Source organism: Triticum aestivum, chromosome 6A (assembly GCF_018294505.1).
Source record: "Triticum aestivum cultivar Chinese Spring chromosome 6A, IWGSC CS RefSeq v2.1, whole genome shotgun sequence".
In the NCBI taxonomy this organism is placed as follows: domain Eukaryota; kingdom Viridiplantae; phylum Streptophyta; class Magnoliopsida; order Poales; family Poaceae; genus Triticum; species Triticum aestivum.
The window spans coordinates 58429814-58454621 of NC_057809.1; the positions used below are offsets into that span (position 1 = coordinate 58429814).

At 45.4% G+C, this 24808-nt stretch overlaps 2 protein-coding genes and 1 non-coding gene across 3 annotated transcripts; 1 reads left to right on the forward strand and 2 right to left on the reverse strand.

Annotated features, from left to right (window-relative positions):
* Window positions 1–91: 91 nt before the first annotated feature.
* Window positions 92–173, forward strand: TRNAS-GCU (transfer RNA serine (anticodon GCU)). Its single transcript has one exon. It is a non-coding gene; the product is annotated as a tRNA-Ser (tRNA).
* A 402-nt stretch (window positions 174–575) lies between these two features.
* On the reverse strand, window positions 576–3867 carry LOC123132002 (ADP-ribosylation factor). The gene is made up of 7 exons (XM_044551744.1): window positions 3585–3867; window positions 2727–2817; window positions 2227–2342; window positions 1777–1836; window positions 1606–1671; window positions 1003–1217; window positions 576–882 (listed from the first exon to the last, which is right to left on the reverse strand). The coding sequence occupies exons 1-6, from the start codon at window positions 3861–3863 to the stop codon at window positions 1023–1025; spliced, it is 807 nt and encodes a 268-aa protein (XP_044407679.1). The 5' UTR covers window positions 3864–3867; the 3' UTR covers window positions 576–882; window positions 1003–1022.
* Window positions 3868–6815: 2948 nt separating this feature from the next.
* Window positions 6816–10399, reverse strand: LOC123129435 (ADP-ribosylation factor-like). The gene is made up of 5 exons (XM_044549602.1): window positions 10288–10399; window positions 9787–9902; window positions 8959–9018; window positions 8784–8849; window positions 6816–7085 (listed from the first exon to the last, which is right to left on the reverse strand). Exons 1-5 carry the CDS (start codon window positions 10397–10399, stop codon window positions 6909–6911), a joined length of 531 nt encoding a protein of 176 aa, XP_044405537.1. The 3' UTR covers window positions 6816–6908.
* Window positions 10400–24808: the final 14409 nt, after the last annotated feature.

A 24808-nucleotide genomic window follows, 5' to 3' on the forward strand; every position in this document is an offset into this window, starting at 1 on the left:
ATTACCATCCGATCCGACCTTGCCAGTTTGAGAGAATCACTGACCAAAACCAGGGGATAAGAAGGCCTCCGAAGCAAAGGACTCAACAACCGACGCTTTGGCCGAGTGGTTAAGGCGTGTGCCTGCTAAGTACATGGGCTCTGCCCGCGAGAGTTCGAATCTCTCAGGCGTCGTATTCTTTTGTTGTTCACATTTTTTTCCTTTTTTCTGCTCTTTATCTTTCCCCCTCACTGATGGCATAATTTCAGCTCGTGGTTAATAACTCAATCAACCTTTTTTCCATTTCTATTTTTTTTCCAGAATAATGTTTCAGGCTCCTGATAAATGCAATACTCGTTTTCCTGTTTCTAGAATAATCAAGTTGGTGATTTTATGCCAATACTCGTCTTCCTATATATTCCCTCCGTTCCTAAATATAAGACTTTTTAGATATTTTAATATAGAATACATACGGATGTACATAAACATATTCTATAGCGTACATTCATTCATTACGATGACTTATATTTAGGAACGACCAAGCTTACAAATGCAATCACTGAAGCTGCGAGCTGCAGACAAAGCATTCAGCACACTAGCCAAACCGTTTCCTCTTCCTTTCATCAGTATGCAATCGAGCAAAGCAATCGTGTGCCCCAAGCGGCCCCTCTCAGGTATACACAAATACAAGATACAACAATCCCATGCCAGGTGCTGTTTATCGTTCACCCATCTGTTATACACTGCATAAGTTCCTGCCAGACGAGCCCCATACGGGCGGCCGCCACACACAGGTAGAACAGGCGCACCATGGGGGCATGCTCTTGTGAGATGAACAGATCAACGGATAGATGGATGGCTGTTGCGTCAGGCAAGGATCGTCGGGCGGCCGAGGCAAGGTCACTGCACAAACAGAGATCAGTTTCAGACTTGGCCCAACAGTAATAGTTTAGGCATGTTGTTACTGTTATATATGAAGGTAGGAATTAAACGAGTCGAGGCGGGCTCGGAATCGTGCAGGACCTTTTTCTCTGTCTGTGAAGCTAGATAGAAGGTCCAGCAATTGAAGTAGCATGGCCTGTCTCCTGCAGCTGCTTCAGGGTGGACGCGAGCCAGTCGAGCCCGTCGTAGAGGCCCTCGCCGCGGAGCGCACACGTCCCCTGTATGTGCCATATCCTGTTCTTGAGATCATGCAGGCCCAGCCCTTCAATGACCTCCTCCGGGCTCATTGAACCTTTCTATATGAATTGTGAACAAGGGAAACATAGTCAGTCTAGGCGATCTCTACCCCCAATCTGTGCGCCGAAAGTAAGCATCCACACTTGTTCTCTAACAAATACAAGATGAAAGGTCGTATTATATTCTGTAGGCAATCAGCACTAAATTTGGTACTCCCTCCGTAAAGAAATATAGTAGTGTTTAGATCACTAAAGTAGTGATCTAAAACACTCTTATATTTCTTTACAGAGGGAGTACCAAACAAGACATGCTGGTGGATTTTTTTTTGTTTTGTTTCCATACTTCCAGTCGGAAGGCAATTTCAGAAGAAAAAACATGCATGGCAACCCAATCAAATGAGGTCATGAACAGCTAGGCAATTACGCAGGAGCGTTCAATTTAACTTACCAAGTCCTGTTTGTTTGCTAATACCAAGATTATGCTGTTTGCCATCAAAGGGTCCCTGATAATGGTCTGAAAGTGGCCAAGGATTACAAGTTAGCAGGATCTCACTCTCAGCCAACATAATTTAAGGCGGCCGGGAGTCTATAGTGACAGAGATAGTACAAAATATGTGACCTGGAATTCTTGTCTGGCATCTTCGATCCTTTCTCTGTCCAAAGAATCCACAACATAGATCTACACCAAATCAAAAGAAGAAACACATCATTAACATTGGCAGCAAAACTATGCATCTGATCCAAGGAAAAGTTCAAACTATCAAGGAACTCCTGATTGAATCAGCTAAAGAGCTATCCTTCACAAGAAGACTAAAGTGCTCTCCGTGTATGTTCTGCACATCAATCTACTCATTTCACCCACCACAGCTAATAAACAAGGAAAACAACCAACAGCTTGCAGATTTTTCAAGAGATGCCACAACTGTTTTTTTAAAGGCTGTACTTATAATAACCATATTGAGAACAACACGTGGAAGACAACTAAGGCAAGAATTGACAAAATACATATGTACTAAAGTAGGGCTAAAATGGCAAGATGACATGCTATATTTTAATCCCTAATTATTACCAGTGCATCAGAATTGCTGAGGTACATCCTCCATAATTGTCTGAGCTTTTCTTGTCCACCAACATCCCACACAGTAAATGCCACATTCTTGTACTGAACCTTCTCGACATTAAAACCTGGAGAGGAGAAATGGTATACCAGAGATAGACATAAGACCAATGAATGGAAGATATGAGAGCAGCACTTAGGTCCAAACTGTCAAAATGGTGCAGTTTATTGTCACAATCTAAGGTGATAAGCTCCCGATTATTTTTTCTGCTTCTAAAATTCAATAATGTTACGTTGTTCCAAGTAACATAAACTGGAAGAAGAAAATGTTAGCCACACCTATAACTAGGAAACTCAGCTTCATCACTACTACACGATTTATTTTCCTTGTATGAAGTAAAATGAAAGAACTGCATCTTGATGGCATAGCACAATAAAGTAGCACAACAATGAAGACTGGACAAGTGGACACATAAAAACAGAAATTAAAGTATGCTATATTAGTGTCCTACCTACTGTAGGCACAGTTTGAAGAACCTCCCCCAGGTGCAGCCTATACAAGATTGTTGTTTTGCCAGCTGAATCCAAACCAAGCATCACAACCTTCAAAAGTTTATTCACCATTAGCAGAGAGAAAAAGAGACAGTAATCAAAGAATGCACTTTACAAACTGATTTCGAGTGAACAGATGGACGATGATAGTCAAGAGGAACATTTGGTGGAATGCTTCATAGCTTGGTTTAAATTGGAAGAATGCAAAGCAATGTACTACATGTTTTAAGTTTTTTTAACTAGACCGCTAGCTAAGTAGTTCACCAATATCCTGATACTTCCTTTGCAGAATAAACTGGATTGAGAGTCAGTACGCCCCTCCTAACCACTGCAACTGCACACTGCTAGAGTGCCATCCCAATTCCCAAACCATTTCGCGACAGATTGCTCACTTGGCAGCACTCGATTAATCGGACTTGCGCCGCCGCATTCGAGAATCCCAACCCCGGCCAAGAAAACCCTAAAATTTAGAATCTCAGGGCCGCACCAGTACACCACACCACACTCCACCGGACAAAACCAAGAACTCGGATCGACGGGTTTCACGGCCCTCGCCATGGACCGTCATAGAAGCCAGCGCACAGGTCCAGATTGGCGCACTAACTGGAACGCCTGTCGGGATTTGCCCGCGACTCAAGCGCGTGGCTGATTCGATTAAGGCAGGAACATCGGGAAGTAAATTAATTCCAAGAACTGCGCCGCATCCAGAAAGCTCCAAGAAGCCACGAGATCGAGCGCCCTAGGTGGCCCCGGAGCGCGCCGAAGATGGAGAAAGGGTGATGGGGAGGGGGGGGGGGGGTCGTGGTTAGGTTATTTACCCTCATCTCCTTGGTGGAGAAGAAGGAGTCGAAGAGCCTGCGCAGCGCCTGCCCCATCTTCTTGCTTCCGCTTCCTCTCTCTCTCGCTCGCTCTTCGCAGTGGGTGGAATGGATTCTTGGACAGCTGTTGCTCCCGCGGGGGTCGAGTCCAGAGGTCGGGTTGGTACGGGAGCTTCGCGAGGAGGAGGATGAAGAAAGTTGGACAGCGCGCGGCGCACACAAAGATGGATACTTGTCTTTGCTTTGCTCGGTGGTTCTGCTGTTGTTGCGGTGGAACATTCAAGCCCCGACTCCTTCACGGCCAGGTTTACTCGACCGTGATGCCACCTCCAATCTTGTATACTTAACTAATACTTCCTTCGTTTCAAATTATTTATTTTAAAAATAAATAAAAATAGATGTATCTATAACTAAAATGCGTTTAGATATATTCATTTTCGTGACAAGTAATTACGAACGGAAAGGGTATAATTCTTTCAAAATAGATTAGTAGTAATTAATCTTTCCTCTTGAGAAGGCCAAAGCATATATTAAAGTTCTTCAAATGGCACCACACGAGCAAAATTCGATGCCGCCCCTGGATCTCGGAGGCAACCTCCGAGCTAGGGGAAACGTTGTTGACGCGACGGTTAGGAAGTCATTGGTCAACACCAGAAGATGTTCGGTGGAGAAGAAGGCGGCAAAAAAGACCGGACAATCATTCCAGATCCGGTCAGACAGAACAAAGGGTGGCTTACCTCGCTAGCTTACCAATAAAGCTGAAGTTCACCATGCTTCGTCCAACAGAGAAGAAGCCAGCTGACCGAAACACGAGGTGTCGGCGTCCGCACAGTCGAAGACCACCTTCACAAAACGAAGATGAAAGTCGGACCCTAGATGTGGCCCGGGCCGAAGCTTCATGCGTCCTCCACCAAGGTTAATTGGTACCGTTGGAACAAGGACAAGATGTAGAGGCCTTATTCCACGCCATCGCCTCGTCATCTTCGGTCAGACACCTAGACTAGGCCCTAGCCAAAGTTAGGGTGATCCAAATAACATGTCCAACCTCAAACCGAGGTTTGCCCCACCTCACCGACTCCGGAAGGCACATGAGGGCGAGGGGAACCGACGATGACACGTATGAAAGAAACCATATAAGACTTTCCTCTTTGCGAGTGGTGGAATGAGAGAACAGGCTACAAACATAGTTCATTTGGTAATTAATCTGATTGTGATAACATCATGAAGCATCAGTTTGTGCTATTACATGAAGACTTGTTAGAGTGCATCTATCCTGATATTTTTTGTGTAACACTTGTCATATATTATATTTACATTTCATTCGTGTTAGTGTGTGTGTGTGTGTGTGTGTGGTGAGAGAGCAATATGTACATTGCATGCTCTTCACAAGAAGTAAACCTTAATCGAGTCACCAACCTACCTTGCTCATAATCCCTCCTCCTAAGGCTTCTCCAGGCCCCTCCTCTTTATATTCAGCTCACTGTCGATGAGGATAAGGTGAAGGACCCCTTCCTACTTACACCATTAGCCTCCGGATCTCCGAAGCAGCCTCTGAGCCAAGGAACATTGTTGATGTGACGACGGGGAAGTCATCAACTGAAACTAGAAGATACATGTGGCATTGGACTAGGGATCATATTGTTGTCACGGGGAGGAAGGCGGGGAAAAGGTTGGACAACCATTCCAGATCTGGCCAGGCAGAACCAAGGGTGGCTTCCCTTGCTAGCTTCCCAATAAAGCTGAAGTTGGCCACACTTCGTTCAATGGAGAAGAAGCCAGCAGAGCGAAACACAAGGTGTTAGCATCCACACCGCCGAAGACCACCTTCACGAAACAAAGACAAAAACAGGACCCTGGATCTGGCCGAGACTGAAGCTCCAGGCTGGTCCGGCTAGCCCATATCGTGCAGGGCCGATGGTAGCCCTAGGCGCGCACACGGTCCACCCGTCATGGACCACCCAGGCGAGTCCCCCAGGGGCGCACCATCTAGGCAGATTGGACGGTGCGGAGAGCCCTCGAGATGCCCCCGCGGCACGACACCTGAAAACGGACGGTGCAAAGGCCCTCCTCACCCTCAAAGACCCCAGGAGGCGGTTACTCCAACATCCTTTATAGGAGTAATGTCAATGTCACTAATACGCGTAGTTGGCATTGCATGAGTTTGCAAGTTGTATCTATGTTACTCCCACCATGACTAGTGTAAACTATGCACATTGTTTGGGATTCAACCCTGGACTCGGCTCAGCCCGGTCTTTCGTGACTAGCCCGGTTTTGACATGGTTGACTGATGAGTCAGTAGCGACACGTCAATATTTGACCATTTTGCCCCCCCCCCCTCTCTCATTTCCCATAGTCCTACCCCCTCTCCCAAGAAGCAGCCGCAACCACTCCCTTCACTCACAGGTAGGCCTTCCTCTACTGCACAACAGCCCCAACGGCGGCGCCCTTGGCATCTCTGCATGAGTCAGGACATGAGCTTGAACGCGTCGAGGCATGCAATGGTTTCCAAGGGCCAGACGGACATTGTTCCTCGAGTTCAAAGGTAGAAGTGAGCTTGAGTGCAAGACTCACCCGAGGCCTGGGCAATGTCATGACCCATAGGCCCAGGCGAACCGCACCAAGCAGGCGGAGACCCGCTCATCGCCGTCATCTTCTGCCTACTCCATTGTGCCACCACTAGGCTTGCCAGCAAAGAGGGCGACGAGGCCGGCATGGAGCTCGCCGTCAGTGGGGGAGTTCGAACCAGGGTATTGCCACTGCTTCGCCTATTCTTCTTCTGCGAGCAATTGTTGTCAGAGGAGATGGTAGCCGATGACTTCGATAACTGTGTCGTGGCCGCCTCGCCGCATCGAACAACTTGGGCGCCCAAGGAATGATTGAGACCAAAGAATGTCGATACCCCCATCAACCTCCATAGTGCATCAGTTGCGGCAACCATGCAAGAGTATGTGGCGACACCCCTTCCATGTCTCCGCGCTAGCCTAAACCGCCGCCAAGGAGATCCTACCGGTGCCCTCCTCCTCCGTCTGCAAGAGCCTCCCCCACCCCCAGCCTCCCTGCCAGTTTTCGAGTTTAGGGCTGAGTTTTAAACCGTGTGTTTAGTTCAAGGTTGGAATGTAGACTCTTCACATATAAAAATAGGTCTCACTCACTATCTTTATATTTCTATGTACTTTTGTAAATGGTTATTTGCATTGATGGTACCAAAATGAGCAACAATGAATCTACTAATCATTATCCTTCCTGTAAGATTTATGTGGCGTGTCAAGAGCTAATAGATAACGACTACATACTCTTATATATTTTTTGCGACGGGACTATAGACTATTGGAGATGCCCTAATGGTTCCTGCAACTGCTTCAGGGTGGACGCGAGCCAGTCGAGACCATCGTAGATGCCCTCGCCGCGTATAGCGCACGCCCCCTGTATGTGCCATATCTTGTTCTTGAGATCATGTAGGCCCAGCCCTTCGCTCACTTCCGCCGGGCTCATTGAACCTTTCTGTCAAGAAGAAAAACATTGTCAGTCCAGGTGATCTCTACCCCCAATTTGTGTGCCGAAAGTAAGCATCCACACTTGTTCTCTAATACCACCTCTGTAAGTAATATAAGACCTTCTAGATTACTTAACAGAGGGAGTATATACAAGATGAAAGGTTTTATTTTATTATGTACTCCTTTCTTTCCAAAATAAGTGTCTCAACTTTATACTAATTGTACTAAGCTTAAGACACTTACTTCGGGACGGAGGGAGTATAAGGCAGTCAGCATTAAATTTGGTACCAAACAAGACATGCTGGTGGAAAAAATTGTTTGCTACTACCCGCGTTCCAAAATAACTGATGAATTTGAACTAAAATCATGACACTTATTTTGGGGACTGTATTGCAGAAAACCACCACATTAGCGCATAGGTTTGCAGAAAACACTCCTTTACGAATTTAGGCCAGAAATCACTAATTTTGGGCCTAATCTTTTGCAAAAAACACTGATCAGTCTATTTAGACATTTTAACCGCAATTTGCTGACGTGGCGTAACATTCATTAGACAAGGGGGTTTTTGCCAAAAACTCCTCCCTCTCTGGAAAAATCGCCCTAAGAAACTCCCCGAGATCCAGGGCGTGCTCGTCCTAGCTGTCGTGGTCCACGGGATCCAGGGTGGCGGATGGACCTCGCTGGTATCGAGGTCGAGCACCTCCTCTTCTCATGGCGAACCACGCAGGGGGGGGGGGGGGGGGGGGGGGGGGGTAGGACTTGCGACGGTGTCCTTGAGGACGAGCAGGCAAGACGGCTGAGGTAGTCGGAGCACCGGGGCGAGTCCGATGTGGATCTCGGCAGGGAGGAGCCACCGCCGGGCTGGGCGACAAGAACTGCGTCTCTCCGTGGCGCGCCGCGACCTTCCGACGGCCAGCTGTGATGGCTGCATGAGCAAGTCACGGTGGCTAGCCACGATGAGCAGATCCTCGCCGCCAGCGCTGCAAGATGGACGGGGTCGGCTTCGGGGAGGCGGTGGTGAGAGAGAGGAGGAACGGGCGCGAGTAGCAGCGGCGCGAAGCACCGGGGAAAGCAGCGGCACAGCACGGCCCCTCGTCGCCGGCGACCCCAAGCCAGCAGCGCACCCGCGCGTATGACCCAGCTGTTGAATCCTCCTCTGGTGGCCATCCTACCACCGCCCGATGAGGACGCGGGATCACCGGCCGACGGCCACACGCCGCCCCTCCTCCTCCGGGCACGATGGCCATGGCTGGCGAGATCCCATGAGCGTCGCCATCGTCTGCTGCAGTTCTGGGCACGGCGCCGAGCTGGGTCAACGCCCCAGGACCTAATTGCATTTTTGTTTTCAGAGTGAAGGGTGTCTCTGCAAAAATACCAGGAACTGACAGTTATGCCACATCATCAAATACAGGCCCCACATGTCATAATCACGGTTAAAATATCCAAATAGACCAATCAGTGTTTTTTGCAAAAGATTAGGCCAAAAATCAGTGGTTTCTTTCTGGCTCAAATTTGTAAAAGAGTACGTTTCCTGCAAATCTATGCGCTAATGTGGTGGTTTCCTGCAATTCACTCTATTTTGGGATAGTATATATCGTACTTCGAGTCTGAAGGCAATTTCAGAAGAAAAGACATGTATGACAAGTCATTCAAATGAGGTCATGAACAGCTAGGCAATTATGCAGGAACGGATAAATTAACTTACCAAGTCCTGTTTGTTTGCTAATACCAAGATTATGCTCTTTGACATCAAAGGTTCCTTGATAATGGTCTGAAAAGTGGCCAAGGATTACAAGTTAGCAAGATCTCACACTCTCAACCAACATAACTTAAGGCAACCGGAAGTCCTATAGTGACAGAGATAGTATGAAATATGTGACCTGGAATTCTTGTCTGGCATCTTCGATCCTTTCTCTATCCAAGGAATCGACAACATAGATCTTCACCCAATTAAAACCAGAAACACATCATTAACCTTGGCAGTAAAAGATATGCATATGATCCACGGAAAAGTTCAAACTTTCATGAAACTCCTGATTGAGTCAGCTAAACAGCTCAGAAATGCCCAACGGTGCCCGGGTACTATGCGGACTTAAAAAGAAATTCCACAACGCAAAAAAATGGAAAAAATGTACATACACAAATACACATATAACACGTTCAAGAAAATTTTCACAACAATATACTTTCATACATGGCGTAGACAAAAAACAAATATGTACATGGAAGTGGGCCAATCTTTTTTTATTGTTGGGCTGGGATTTTTTTTGTGCAGCTTGCAAATCATAATATTTTTGAACGAAATTTCTCTGATCGATCGTGAATATGTATAAGTTTTCACAGTCTTTTTTTCGATTTTTTAAACTTGAAAATATGATTTCGAATCATTTCAAAAAAGGGAGCCAATGCCCCCGTCCACTAAAAAGTCGCTTCCATCCTTCACAAGATGACTAAATGATCCCCATGTATGCTCTGCATATCAATCTACTCAACCAACCACAGCTAATAAACAAGAAAAAACAACCATCAACATGCAATTTTTTTTCAAGAGATGCCACGATTTTTTAAAAAAGGTGTGCTTATAATAACCATATTTTGAACAACACGAGAAGGACAAATCAAAGCGAGGATTGAAAAAATACATAGGTACTAAAGTAGGGCTAAAATGGCAAAATGACATGCTATATTTTGATGTCTCTAATTGTTACCAGTGCATCAGAATTGCTGAAGTAAATCTTCCTTAATTTTCTGAGCTTTTCTTGTCCACGAACATCCCACACATTAAATGATACATTCTTGTACTGAACCTTATCGACATTAAAACCTGGAGAGGAGAAATGGTATACCGGAGATAGACATAAGACCAATGAATGGAAGATATGAGGGCAGCACTGAGGTCCAAAATGACAAAATGGTGCAGTTTATTGTCACAATCTAAGGTGATAAGATCACAATTTTTTTCACTGCTTCCTAAAACTCGATTATGTTATGTAGTTCCAAGCAACATAATCTGGAACAAGAAAATGTTAGCCACACCTACAACTAGGAAAATAGGTTTCAACAATACTACACAATTTATGTTCCTTGTATAAAGTAAAATGAAAGAAATGCATCTTGATGGCATAGTACAATAAAGTAGTACAACACCGAAGACTGGACAAGTGGACATAAAAAAATAGAAATTATAGTATGCTATATTAGCCTCCTACCTACTGTAGGGATTGTTTGGACAAAATCCCCGTAGTGCAGCCTGTACAAGATTGTTGTTTTGCCAGATGCATCCAAACCAAGCATCACAACCTTCAAAAGTTTATTCACCATTAGCCGAAAAAATAGGCAATCATCAAAGATTGTACTCTTAATTTATAGGTTAATAAAAAAGAACTGATGGAATATGAAATGATTCAGTCTAGCCACCACAAATTGTTAAGACAGATGCAATGGTAGAGATCTTCAAACTGCTGCATAACTAGATGATGCCCCACACATTACTACGGGAATTGGTTGCAATATATTTCAATGATATTTGCTTCAACCACCCCACACTCCAAAGCTCGATGCTGCCTCTGGATCTCCGAAGCAGCATCCGGACCAGAAAGCGTTGTTGAAGCAGCGACCGGTTGGTTGGTACTAGAAGATGTAGGCGGCATCAAACTAGGGTTCATATTAATAATGCGGAGAATAATGTGTCAAAGCAAGCTAGACAACCATTCCAAATCTGGCCAAATGGAACCAAAGAGGCTTACCTCGCTAGCTTCCCAATAAAGGTGAAGTTAGCCATGCTTCGTCAAATGGAGAAGAAGCATGCAGACTGAAACACCAATTTTGAACGTCCACACAGTCGAATACCGCCTACGTGAAATGAAAACAAAACCAGGACAGATGATCCACACACCCTCCGCCGACGTCAGTCGGCACTGCCAAAAAAAGGACGAAATGGATAGGCCTTATTCCACGCCATCGATCACGTCATCTCCTCGTCACCTCTGGTTGGAAACCTAGACTGAGCCCCGTCCAAAGCTAGGGTGACCCAAACAACATAGCCAATCTCAAACCGGGGTTTGCCCCACCTCACCGATGCCGGAAGGCACACACAGGCAAGGAAACCAACGTAGACATGTTTCCTCTTTGCAAGAGGTGGGATGAGAAAAATCAACTTTATTAGACATGGTTCATTAGTAATCAATCTGATTGTGATAACATCGTCAAGCATCAGAAAATTATATGGAGGCTTGTTGGGGTGCATCTACCCCGATAGTTTCCATGTAACACTAGTCATATTTTCTTTTTATGCATTTTACTCGTGGTGGTGTGTGTGTGTGGGGGGGCAATATTTGCATTGTGTGGGCTTCACATAAATGAAGCTTTAATCAAGCCACCACCCCACCATGCTCTGAGTCCCTTCTCCGAGGGCTTCTCTAGGCTCCTCACCTTTATCTTTGGCACTGTGTCGATGAGGATAGGATAAGGGAACCCTTCCTCTTTGCATCATTAATTAGCTATTTTCCCGTGTGGTCTTGGCATAAATCCCCTCTTTTGGCATGTTTGTATTATGTCTTTCCATTTTCTTGTTTTTCTCGAGCCTCCTTCTAGTCATAGTGATGGGTATCGATTGTGGCAAGATGTTATGGCTTTAAATGCGGGGTATGCGGGGGTAGGGTGATGGATTTGAAACCCACTAGAATAGCGGGAATTACCGAGGGGTACCTTGGTCAATATCCAACAAAACGAGAAGACACACTGGGTCATTTTATATGTCTACAAAAAGCGATGGCACAAAGATGTTGCTCCTCCAAAAAGCAAAAGGTCGGCTAGTGCTTAGAGCATGAGTAGTGCAAGGCGAGTCCAAGAGAATAACTAGAGATAAGCTTAAGAAAGCTAAAATTGTGCATTGTTTAGTCTTTGTTGGACAGACCCACCGGGTAGAAAAGTAAATAATTTTCATTTTAGCATCATGGGAGAAGTCCATTAGCTTGGTTAGATGATGTATACAAGTCATACCAACTCACAAAAACATGTCATACCAAGAATGCAAAGGAAATGAGTTCTTCAACTGCTGAAACATAGGTGTGTCTTTGTCATTTGTGATTGGGCGCGTGTGCGTTCTTTGTGTGTCTGACAATAATACTACAATGTGTGTTAATGTGGAACAATCACCTTCCTCTTCACCTAACCCCTAATTTGCACCGCCCAGTTCACCCTCCATTTACCGAGAGGCAACCACCTCATCCCGTGAATCCAGTCCATACATGGTTTTTCCTTTACCATAGATATAACATTACTAGTGTATCTAGAAGGTTCTTCGCATGTACACATGTATGATGAATCAATAAATTATAGTACCACTATTTTATAAAAAAAGGTCTCACTCACTATCTGTATTTCTATTATGTATGTTTGTAAATGGTTATTTGTTGCCATGGTACAAAATTAGTAAACAATGTACCTACTAACCATTCTCCTTGGTGCAAGATTGATGTGGCATGTCAAGAGTTAATAGATAATGACTAGACACTCATATATATTTTTTGCGATGGGACTAGACACGATTGGAGATGCCCTAATGGTTCTCTGCATCATCCATAATAGAGTAACTCATATAAAGATGGTGTTATTAAGATGGCTATATAGATCTCAAATTGCATAGACCAACATACCAGCACCTGCAGATCATCGGGGACAACAAAAGAACTATTGAAATTAAGTTTTGCAATGCCTAGATCTGGATTACACTAACTTTTGGTCGGTCTATGGACGTTAGTAACATGCACTAGTAGAAAAACGGTCAAATGTGAAGCACATTAGTGCCGGTTTGAATTTGAGCCGGCACTAATGTGACCATTAGTGTCGGTTCCAACGGCTAGCCGAGCCGCTACCATTAGTACCGGTTGTGGTGAGCCTCTTGTTCATGAATGTTTTATATAAAAAATTGATGTTTTGTGTGATTTGAATATATAGTTACTCCTATAATTATCTTACGTACGTTGTTTGTTATACATAGTGCCATGGTTTTGATATCCGTCCCCGTCGGCCCTCGTCCTTGTTATGATTCAGATGTGGTATATTCTCTTTTAAAACTATTTGTTGCATTTCGTGTTTATGACAAATTATGCCCATCAAGTTGACATAGATATTTGTATGTAGGAGGTATGTGAACCGGAAATTCCAACCGACCCTATTGTCAAGAGGTTAAATTTAGTTGAAAGAGAAAACGAGGATTTGAAAGAAAAATTGAAAAGAATTGAGGGGGATAAGATGGAATTGGAGTTGCATGTTGCCAATGTCGTCGATGATCACAAGATCAAGATGGAGAAAATGCGCTTGAATATTAGAAAGATTAGAAAATATGCCATTCATAGTGAGGCTTGGTATCATTATGCTGTTGGATCAATTGTTACCTTAGTTGTGATCTTGATCGCATTTGTTGTTGCATTTAAATGCTTTAGCTAGAGAGTTATTTGTTTGTTGCATTTAAGTGTTGTATGAACTTGTATTAATTTGGTTTTTTCAGTGTTGTGTAATGAAGATGAGCCGACAATGGATGTACGATGACCGATGCTCTCCCGAGTTCATTAATGGCGTGCAAACTTTTCTGCTTGCGGCTGAGGCAAACAAGCGGGCAGATGGTTTTATGCCTTGTCCATGTGCTGGCTGTAAGAATGATCACAATTACTCTAAGTCAAGAACCATTCACGTCCACCTGTTTGAGTCTGGTTTCATGCCCCACTATAATGTTTGGACCAAGCACGGAAAAAGAAGGGTTATGATGGAAGACAATGAAGAAGAAGAGGACGATGATAGTTATCCTGGCCATGGGTTCCCTGAATACGATGATACAACAATGGGGGAAGAAGCTGAGCCGACACTGTAGGAAGAAGCTGAAGAAGAGGCATCAGATGAGCCCGCTGATGATCTAGGTCGGGCCATTGCGGATGCAAAGAGAAAGTGTGCAAGTGATTTGGAGAATAAGAAGTTGCAGCGCATGTTAGAGGATCACAAGAAATTGTTGTACCCGAATTGCGAAGCTGACAAGAAAAAGTTGGGCACCACACTGGAATTGTTGCAATGGAAGGCAGAGAATGGTGTATCTGACAAGGGATTTGGAAAGTTGCTGGTAATGATAAAGAATATGCTTCCAAAGGACAACAAATTGCCCGAGAGTACGTACGAAGCAAAGAAGGTTGTATGTCCTCTAGGGTTAGAGGTGCAGAAGATACATGCATGCCCTAATGACTGCATACTCTACCGCGGTGATCAGTGCGAGGATTTGAACGCTTGCCCGGTATGCGATGTATTGCGCTATAAGATCAGCCGCGATGACCCTGGTGATGTCGAGGGCGAGCGACCCAGGAAGAAGATTCCTGCCAAGATGATGTGGTATGCTCCTATAATACCACGGTTGAAACTTTTGTTCCAAAACAAAGAGCATGCCAAGGCGATGGCACAGAGAAGACCATAAGAAAGACGGAAAGTTGAGAGTACCCGCTGACGGGTCGCAGTGGAGAAAAATCGAGAGAAAGTACAAGGAGTTTGCAGGTGACGCAAGGAACGTATGGTTTGGTCTAAGCGCAGATGACATTAATCCTTTTGGGGAGCAGAGAAGCAACCATAGCACCTGGCCTGTGACTCTATGTTTTTATAACCTTCCTCCTTGGTTGTGCAAGCGGAAGTTCATTATGATGCCAGTGCTCATCCAAGGCCCTAAGCAACCCAGCAACGACATTGATGTGTACCTAAGGCCATTAGTTGAAGAACTCTTAGAGCTGTGGAATGGAACAGGTGTACGTGCGTGGGATGAGCACATAGGGGAAGAATTTGACCTAAAGGCGTTGCTGTTCGTGACCATCAATGATTGGCCTGCTCTCAGTAACCTTTCAGGACAGACAAACAAGGGATACCGCGCATGCACGCACTGTTTGGATGATACCGACAGTATATATTTGGATAATCGTAGGAAGAATGTGTACCTGGGACATCGTCAATTTCTTCCGAGCAAGCATCCCGTAAGAAAGAAAGGCAAGCATTTCAAAGGTGGGGCGGATCACCGGACGAAGCCTCGCCACCGTACTGGTGCTGATGTACATGATATGGTCAAGGATTTGAAGGTAGTATTTGAAAAGGGTCCTGGCGGACAACCTGATCCAAATGACGCTGACAGACGCGCACCCATATGGAAGAAGAAATCTATATTTTGGGACCTGCCCTATTGGAAAGACCTAGAGGTCCGCTCCGCAATCGACGTGATGCACGTGACGAAGAATCTTTTGCGGGATCCTGCTTGGCTTCTTGGGCATGCATGGAAAGACAAAAGATACACCTGAGGCACGGGAGGACCAGCAACGTATGCACGGAAAAGACGGCATACATCAGGGTCATGCCAGCTACGCTCTTACCAAAGAAGAGAAGGAAATCTTCTTTGAATGCCTGCTCAGTATTAAGGTCTGGCTTCTCGTCGAATATAAAGGGAATAACAAATATGGCAAAGAAAAAGTTTCAGAACCTAAAGTCTCATGACTGCCACGTGATTACGAGGCAACTGCTTTCGGTTGCATTGAGGGGGCTTCTATCGGAAAACGTTCGATTAGCCATTGTGAAGCTATGTGCATTCCTCAATGCAATCTCTCAGAAGGTAATCAATCCAGAAATCATACCAAGGTTAGAGAATGATTTGGTGCAATGTCTTGTCAGTTTCGAGTTGGTGTTCCCACCATCCTTCTTCAACATCATGACGCACGTCCTAGTTCACCTATGCGAAGAGATTAATATTTTGAGTCCTGTATTTCTACACAATATGTTCCCATTTGAGAGGTTCATGGGAGTCTTAAAGAAATATGTTCATAACTATGCTAGGACAGAAGGAAGCATCTCCAAGGGCCATGAAAATGAGGAGGTCATTGAGTTTTGTATTGACTTTATTCTTGACCTTAAGCCGATTGGTGTTCCTGAATCACGACATAAGGGCAGACTGGATGGAAAAGGCATGCTAGGAGGGGATCAAATAATATGTATGGATGGACATTCTCTCACTGAAGTACACTACACAGTTCTACAGAATTCCGCCTTGGTGGCTCCGTATATGGACGAACACAAGAATTTTCTATGCTCCAAACACCCGGAGCGGTTTGATGACTGGATTACACGTGAACAAACGACGACTTTTGCCGGCTGGTTGCAGACACGTACCATGCATGACGTCTCTATTGAAGATGACCTGTACTCGCTGTCACAGTTACCATCTTCAAATATAATGACTTTCAAAGGGTACGAGATAAATGGGAATACATTTTACACGATCGCCCAAGATAAGAAGAGCACCGACCAAAACAGTGGTGTCCGCTTTGATGCAGCAACCAAGACAGGAAAGGAAACATATTATGGTTACATAGAGGACATATGGGAACTTGACTATGGACGTGGTTTGAAGGTCCCTTTGTTTCGATGCAAATGGGTCAATATGACACGAGGCGGGGTAACGGAAGACCCGCAGTACGGAATGACAACGTTGGATCTCAACAATCTTGCGTATGCAGATGACCATACATCCTAGCCAATGATGTGGCATAGGTTTTCTATGTGAAGGACATGTCTACCAAGCCGAGAAAAAGAAAAGATAAGGAAGCGAATGCATCACACGATGAGCCAAAGCGCCACATAGTTCTTTTTGGGAAGAGAAACATCGTGAGAGTGGATGACAAGACAAACATGTCAGAAGATTATGAAAAGTTTGATGCAATTGCTCCATTCACAATGAATATTGACCCGAGCATCCATTTAAATGATGAAGATTTTTCATGGTTACGGCGCAAAGGGACACACGCGAAGAAAAAGTTTCACACCCAAAGATCTGGGATGTGATCAGCTTCACTATCATCACTTTCTTCTGTGTTTCAGGCCCAGGAGGGAATCTCTGTAATAGTTAGTAGTATGTGTTTTGGCATTTGAAACGCGAAGAAATTTTATGTGCAAACAAATTATTTCATGCATTTACTGATTTTTTTTCAGCTAAATGACCCTGAAATTGAAAAGCACTTCAAATGAACTTAGAAAAGGTTGAAAGTTGGCATGGTATCATAATTTCACCCACATAGCATGTGCAAAAAAAGTACAGAAGGTTACGACAAAAACTGGATGCACTTCGTGTACAAAATGGACAATCTCTTTCGAAGTATCAGGGTTTCCGATGAAAACTCATCTGTTACAAAGACATTTCATTTTTTAAATAACCTAAGCATTACCAAATTGAATATAATGATAAAACACACTAATATTAAACATAAGAAAAAAGAATCACTGAAAAAACTATTTTCAAAGTTAAGTTATTCATAAACTAGTGATTCACACAAATTTCAAATAATTTAAAATTTAAACTATTCAAATTTGAAAACTACCGGCACTAACAGAAAGTTTGTAATTTTTTATACCTAAAGCAAAAATATTCACAAAGAAACTCTAAATACAGCAAAAAAATAACTCAAAAATAAATAAAGCAAAAAAAATAAGAAAATAAAAAAGCCCGCTTACTGCGCCACAGCGGCCTGCATACGACTAGAAATCCAACCTGTTGTCGGGTCAGGATGCAGGCCCGCAAAGGCCCAGTAGGCCCACAGGGCAGCACAAAACAGGTAGGCCCAGTAGGCCTGCTTTGGAGAGGAGCTCAAGAGAGCTACCCCACTGGGGCTTATAAACTAGTGCGGACGCCCCTCGGCTAGCGAGGTGGGACTAAACTTGCCGCACCGCATCTGCGCCAACGCACCCCCTTTAGTACCGGGTCATGGCACCAAGCGGTACTAAGGGGGGGGGGGTCTTTAGTATCGGTTGGAGCCACCGTCCGATACTAAAGGGGGGCGCTTCCCGCCGCTTGGCCTGGCCAAAATTGACCTTTAGTACCGGTTGGTGGCTCCAACCGGTACTAAAGGCCCATCCTATATAAGAAAACACTTAAAAAAATTCAGTTTCTCATCTGCTTCTTCTCCTCTGCCCCGTCGCCCGCCTCCCCCGTCGCCGCCCCGGCCGTCCCCGTCCCCGTCGTCCCCGTCGCCGTGCCGCGCCCCGTCATCCCGTCGTCCCCGCCCGGCCCGTCCCTGTCCCTGTCGTCGCCGCCCCGTCCCCATCCCCGTCGTCGCCATCCCCGTCGGCGCTGCCCGTCGCCGCCCACCGTTGCCTCGCCTCCAAGTCCACCAACGCGTCAGGCCACTCCTTCTCCAAGTTAGGCACAGCGTCAGGCCACTCCTCCTGCTCCAACTCAGCCACGCTAGCCGTCTCCACCACCTCAGCAATCGCAGAAGAGAGCCGCCACAGCTATGGTGCGTAGCGCTACGAGTCGAGGTAGTATAGGAGGTACAGGCGAAGGCAAGCGATATAAATATGGTCCAAGCCTCGGTCCTCTTTCTGAGAGGCCTTACGACATGACCAAGGAGAAAAACGCACCCATAGTGAAGGCCCAAGTGGACGCCCATTTTGGACCGAAACCGGCACCGCTGCCAAGGGAGAAAGTGCCTAAGGAAAAGATTGACCACTTCATTCGTATGGCTAGATCACCAGCTCCCAAGCCTGTTGACTCAGACTATGAGCGTCAAATCAGGAAGACACATCAGGCACGACTACAGAAGGAGTCGAGCTCGAGCTCGAGCCAAGCAGCTGGCAAAAAATGCAGGAAAACCGTTCCCCAGCTGGGAGAACAGGCGGCGCAGTCGATCCCCCCGCTTGTTGTGCCAACAACACATGAGAGTACCGCCACCCTATATAGATGTGGGCAAACCATTTACGTTCCCCAGCTGGGCAATCTGGTAACAACCGAGGAGCATATAATGCAGGCTCAAAGCCTCAATATCACTGTTGGACAACTCCTCGAGATCGAGTCCATGTCTCCGCTTAGAGAAAAAGAAATAAACAGAAATATGTCCGCGACCAACCTTTGGTCAAGCCCGAGGAGGTGAAGAACCTCCCAACGGGAATGTATGAATTGCATGATTGATACATAAAAATTACCAAGAGTTCCAATCGAGAGTCCCTCATGGTGAAGGTCAAGGAAGAGCATTACTTTCATAAGCTAGCTCTGTGCGTTGAGTATTCAGAACTATTTCAGTTATTCAATCAAGATGCACTCGACAAATCTCTCGTCAGTTGCTATTGTCTATAAGTGATTTCTTTCTGTAATTTAAGTCTCAAGCTAGATTTAGTGCTCATTGATCGATCATTACCTGTAATTATCCTCACTATATTTTTTTGTGGTATTATGCAGGATGAAGATGTATGAAATGAAGAAAGCTGGACGCTATGGAATTGGGTTCATTGACCCAAATATCATTAATGAAAAGACATGGACATATGATCATTGTAAACAAGATGTAGAGAATAAAATGCTAGAGTTCTTGAAGCGCCTCAATAGCAATGAAGATGTACTACTTCCTTACAACTTCAGGTGAGTCACACTGTCTTGTAGTACAAATTCTGTTTTTGCTTACTAGCTAGCTAGATGTTAATAATTAAGTGTATAGGGTTTAGGGTAGTTGATTAGTGTTATGCACATGCCCGCTTAATTAAGACATGCAAACGTGTGTGCGGGCAATTACCATTGGGTCTTCTTAGACATTAAAGTTGAAGAAAGAAAATTTGAAGTACCAGACTCAATACTTAAGAAAGAAAGTGACTTCACCATCGTGAAGGTGATACTCGACAGGTAATTCTAATCATTATTAACTATACTAGTACATATGCTCGTGCGTTGCGACGGGCAAAGAAGATCACAACTCTATAAACTCACATATATGGTTACCCTCGTATCTAGTAACATTGTGAAGCAATGTTATTGTCGCCATGTCTACTAAAGTTTCACTAAATTCAAGAAGGGTCAAACTTGCGAAACTTGTGTTACTTTTGTACGCTTTTAGCATCTCAGTGCTACTTGTCTTACTGTTAGGTCAGCTAGAAGTGAAGCTTTGATGAATGTTGAATTATCTTGCAGACTGTATTGCAAGGTGAAGAACATCATACCAGAATTTAATCAAACAAATTCACTAAACAGAACATCGGAACAACATCTTAGCTAAAGTTTATTTCCAACCCACGGTGCTTAGGAGAAATCTTGAGAAAAGAACTCAACATATTAGTCAGAAATTAAATACGCAAGTCAGACATAAATCTATGACAAACTGACGTTAACCTGGTTACAAAGCGTACCAAGAGAATGAAAACATATTTATTCCTATTTGATCTATGGTTTTTCTGCTTCCTTACTTGCATCTCCTATGAGATGTAATGGTTGCCCGCTGTGTACGTATTGTTGCCTTGTGATAAACTTCACAGTTGCGGAGGAGGACGACAGGGTGCAGATGCTCAACTGCAGGAAGGCCGATATACTCACATGCATTCGTGGGTAGCCCCCGGCAGTTGGAATCAGTTTGAATAAAATAGCACTTAAAATTACATAAATGGATGAAAGTATGCACAGAAGCTCCTTCCCTTGCGTTGCTTGAATCTTGGTAGTACAAAGAATAGATTGACAAGTTTAGAAAATGAAAAAGATTAGATTGATGATGTCTACATTAAAATGGGGATACCTTAATTAAAACTATAGCAAATACATCTGCACTATAGAAGTAAATTTAAAGTCCTTAGATTCGAAATTAAATCGGCCAGACGTCCACATTTGCTCTGCATTCGTTTAAATTAAGACACACCCAAAATGTATATGTTTCAGTTAATGCGAGTGATACTAAAAATTAGTCCAGATAGAATGCAAGAAAAAAAATTAATCAACATGAAAGATGCATAGTACTGAAAGGTGAAAGCCATGGCATATGCTATTTACTAAAGAATAAAGAAACCAATAGTACTACACACCAAGATATTAAATCAGTATCCTTCTATAAGCTATTGGCAATGGAGCAGCATCAACTCAGGCAAAATTCGTAGGCAGACCAAGCCGTTCACATTGTTTTAGCTGGTGGAGAAATTGATAGCTGAATTGCATCACCTACAATTACATAATTGCCTCACTTATAATATCAATACACTGCCTGTACAACAGAAATCTGCTCGACTCAGCTAGCTCTAACACATAGAGGTGTTATGTCAGGTTTAACCAAACACTGAATTGCTAGAATAAGTTAGTGAAATATGCTTCTCTCACCTATTGGTTTGAGCAATGGCAACATCATCAACTTTGAAAAGATGACAACAATAGACCATCGATCGGGTGGTACATGGATCAACTACGCATGGGAAAAACAAACCGGCTCCAGGTGACCTGATTAGCATGGATCCAATAACTGACCATCAAAGAAATAAATTCAGAAAATAATACTGATATAATGAATGGCGAAAATGATGAGGATGATCCTAAATTTGTGACAAACAAAAATGATCCAAGATGAAAAATTAGATGAAGCCCCTCATAATTGCAACCAGAAGACACCAAACAAAGACGAGGAGCTACTCCATGTGCGCTCCAGGAACAGCAGCGATGGTGCAGCAGAGACAAAACCGCTAGATAAGCACACTTACCAAGCCCAGCACGTCGGACACACGTGCCACATCCGCCATGGATCACTTTCCAAGCCGTCGGCGCTACCAACCCTCCAGCGTAGGATTCGGAAGAGAGGTTGCAGCAGAGACAAAACCGCTAGATAAGCACACTTACCAAGCCCAACACGTCGGACACACGTGCCACATCCGCCATGGATCACTTTCCAAGCCGTCGGCGCTACCAACCCTCCAGCGTAGGATTCGGAAGAGAGGTTGCAGACATATTTGAGGCAATGAACTGTAAGTTGCCAGAGAACAAAAAACTGTCGGACGCCGGCTTGTTTTCCATCCAAGTCTGATGAGGCGACATTGGGCAGTCTTCCGGTGAAGTAGGCGGAGGCGAACAGATTTTCTCGGACGGCGTCTTGTTTTCTGGTGAAGTCGGTGGAGGTGACATTGAGTGAATTTCCGGCGAAGTCGACGGCAGGGCCGGTCCTAAGATTTTAGGGGCCCGGGGCGAAGCTTAAGCTCGGGACCCCTTAGAGCATGTCACCAAAACTGATTTCCTGGCCATTTCCCCTGCTTTCATTTGATCCCAAGATTAATTCTGACAGAAAATATAGAAGAGGATGGATTTATCTTTTTGCGAGGAGAGGATGAGCGCTTGCATCTGCTCTTGCAGAGAACAAACACTGTCCAATCTAATCGGAAAAGCATATGTACATTGCAATTAGCACCAGAGGTAGAGACTTTTAGACAGATGTTGTAACTGTTAATATTTTGTATTTCCCGTAAACATTGTACCAAGACCTATGTCTTAGACGTGCCTTAGTAATTGGAAATTAGAGCAAATCTATAAAAATACCTCGATAAAATCTTATTGCTTGTCACGTTCAACTAGTAATGACAAACCACGATGAGATCTATCACTAATACCTAATCGATCTATCATCAATTACCTATTTCAACAATGAGAACTAAATATTGATTATCGTTCATAATTTTTATTAACAAAATCGCAAGGGCATGGGTACCTGTTCAAGAATCAGCTTCGAATCTCTTGGCGGAGGGACCAATGATGGACATCTTTGGCTGAAGCTGTTTGCACCCGTATGCGCGATTGGCATCCCTCGTCGCCTGCCGGTTCAACTGTCTCTCGCGGTCATGACGCCTAAAAGGAGGAGGAGACGACGATCAGGGCGAGGCTGCGGCGTGACCGGCGAAAGGGCAGCAAAGCATCCTGTGGCAGCGGCCGACATCGTGCCCCGTGCGTGATTCCGCGAGGTCATAACTGATGCGTAATCGATCTACGATCAGGCGATCGCTCCTTCTGCTCCGTAAGGGCTGGACATGCATTATAATCGTGTGTACCCAGTAACTTGGGCCAGAATACACATTTTTTAGTCCACACCACAGCAGGCTTACATACACACACATCCCAGGGTGGGGGCCCCTCCCTTTCGGGGGCCCGGGGCGGCCGCCCCCCCTGCCCCCCCCCCCATCAGGACCGGGCCTGGTCGACGGGGGCAAGATACTTACAGGTGACATTGAATAGATTCTGTCGGATGGCGTCTTGTTTTCTGGCGAAATCGGTGGAGGCAACATTGGGTGAATATCCGCAAAGTCGACGGGGGCGAGATAGTTGCAGGCTTGCGAATTTGAGAGGCAATTTAGCTTGATTTCTAGTCTAGCCTTTCTTTTTAGGGATAATTATTTTTGTGCCCTTAGTTGAGTCCCACTCGGCAGTTTTGCCCCTAGTTTCAAAAAAACACTCGGTCTTGCCCAAGCCACTTTGCTCTTCTTATCGTTTTGCCCTATCGTCACGGTTCCATCCAGTTAGTGTCGTTTGACCGTGTGTTGACCGTCTGTGGACTTTTCATTGGACCATTTTGCCCCTGTTTCTTCACTCTCTAGCAAGACACTGCCAAGTGGGACCCATCACTCTGAAAACCATCCCATGTTCCCTTTTATTTCTCTCCCAGCGGTCAAACCCTAGTCATAGATCCCCTCCTCCTCACTCTCAAATCTTGTCGGCGCTGGAGCCACAGATCCCGTCCGTGGCCAGCGAAGGGAGGGCCAGCGGAGGTCCCGCCGGTGGTGGAGCCATGGATCCCGTCGGGGTTGGGCTCGAGCACCCGCAGGAGGAAAACCGCGTCGACCCGCCTCGTCTCCATGGCCGGCCGTCGGGGCTGGGCGTGAGCGCCGCCCTGCCCGTGCTCCTTCCTCTCCTCCTTCCCTCTCCCTTTGTCTCTCGATTCTCCCTGTCTCTCTCACCCTCCTCTTTTCTCTTCCCTGACAGGAGTAGGGAGCAGCACCAAAGCCACCATGCCGCCGCCCATGGAGGTCCATCTGTCGATCCATTCACAACTGACGTCCACGTGGATCTGGTGAGGAGCTGTGCCGCCGCGAGCCATGTTCAATCCAGTGCTGCAATGTGCGAGGCACGAACTGCAGCGGCTGCGTCCTCGTTGACCCTCGCCCACGCCAACGTGGGCCAGCCAACACCGATGCCGCCTGCTGGCCCAGATCCAATGCGTCCCGCGGATGGCCAACGGGGTTCCGGTCAGTGGTGGAGCCACATATCTCGTCGGTGGCCAATGTAAGGCGGCCGCCGGGGACGCATGGTGAGCAGAGATGGTGGAGGAGGTGGTGCGCGCCTCCCCCGGGCCTCCTTCCATGCTGCAGCGGCGGTGGTCAAGCGCTCGTCATGGCGAAGCACGGGCGAGGAAGATTTGGTGAGCTCCGACGCCGATTCCTTTGGCTCGGCGAGCTCCCGTGCCGATTCCGTTGGCTCTGGCGAGCTCCGGCGCCGATTCCTTTGCTCCGGCGAGGTCATCCTCGTTCTGTAGAGGGCGTCCTTTCAATCGTTGACCCAGCGTTTTTAATGCAATGTAATTAGGTAGTACAACTTTTTTAGGGATAATTAGGTAGTATAGCTGGCAACTATGGATCGATGATTAATTATATTCGAGATGAGACCGACCTTAAGTAGGAGTACTGATTTGTGTTAATTACGGTGTTTTGATTAATTTACTTATGTGGTGTTTTTGCATAAAAAAATAATGCAAAATTGATATTTTGTTTACAACATGGCAGTGTCCGTTAGAAATATTTGGTCCATTGTGGGTCCCACATGTTAGTGAGAAGAGAAAGGAATGTTTTCTGAGTGAGGGTCCCACTTGGAAGTGTCTAGTGAGAGAGTGAGGAAGCAGGGGCAAATAAGTCCAATGAAAAGTCCATAGACGGTCAACACACGGTCAAACG

Coding starts and splice junctions, on each gene's coding strand:
- LOC123132002 (XM_044551744.1), bottom strand. CDS start 3,863: ATGTTCCACCGCAACAACAGCAGAACCACCGAGCAAAGCAAAGACAAG. Junction 2,818..3,584: donor TCTCCACCAAGGAGATGAGG/GTAAATAACCTA, acceptor AAACTTTTGAAG/GTTGTGATGCTTGGTTTGGA. Junction 2,343..2,726: donor TCAAACTGTGCCTACAGTAG/GTAGGACACTAA, acceptor TCTCCTCTCCAG/GTTTTAATGTCGAGAAGGTT.
- LOC123129435 (XM_044549602.1), bottom strand. CDS start 10,399: ATGGTGAATAAACTTTTGAAGGTTGTGATGCTTGGTTTGGATGCATCT. Junction 9,903..10,287: donor CCAAACAATCCCTACAGTAG/GTAGGAGGCTAA, acceptor TCTCCTCTCCAG/GTTTTAATGTCGATAAGGTT. Junction 8,850..8,958: donor ATGCCAGACAAGAATTCCAG/GTCACATATTTC, acceptor GCCACTTTTCAG/ACCATTATCAAGGAACCTTT.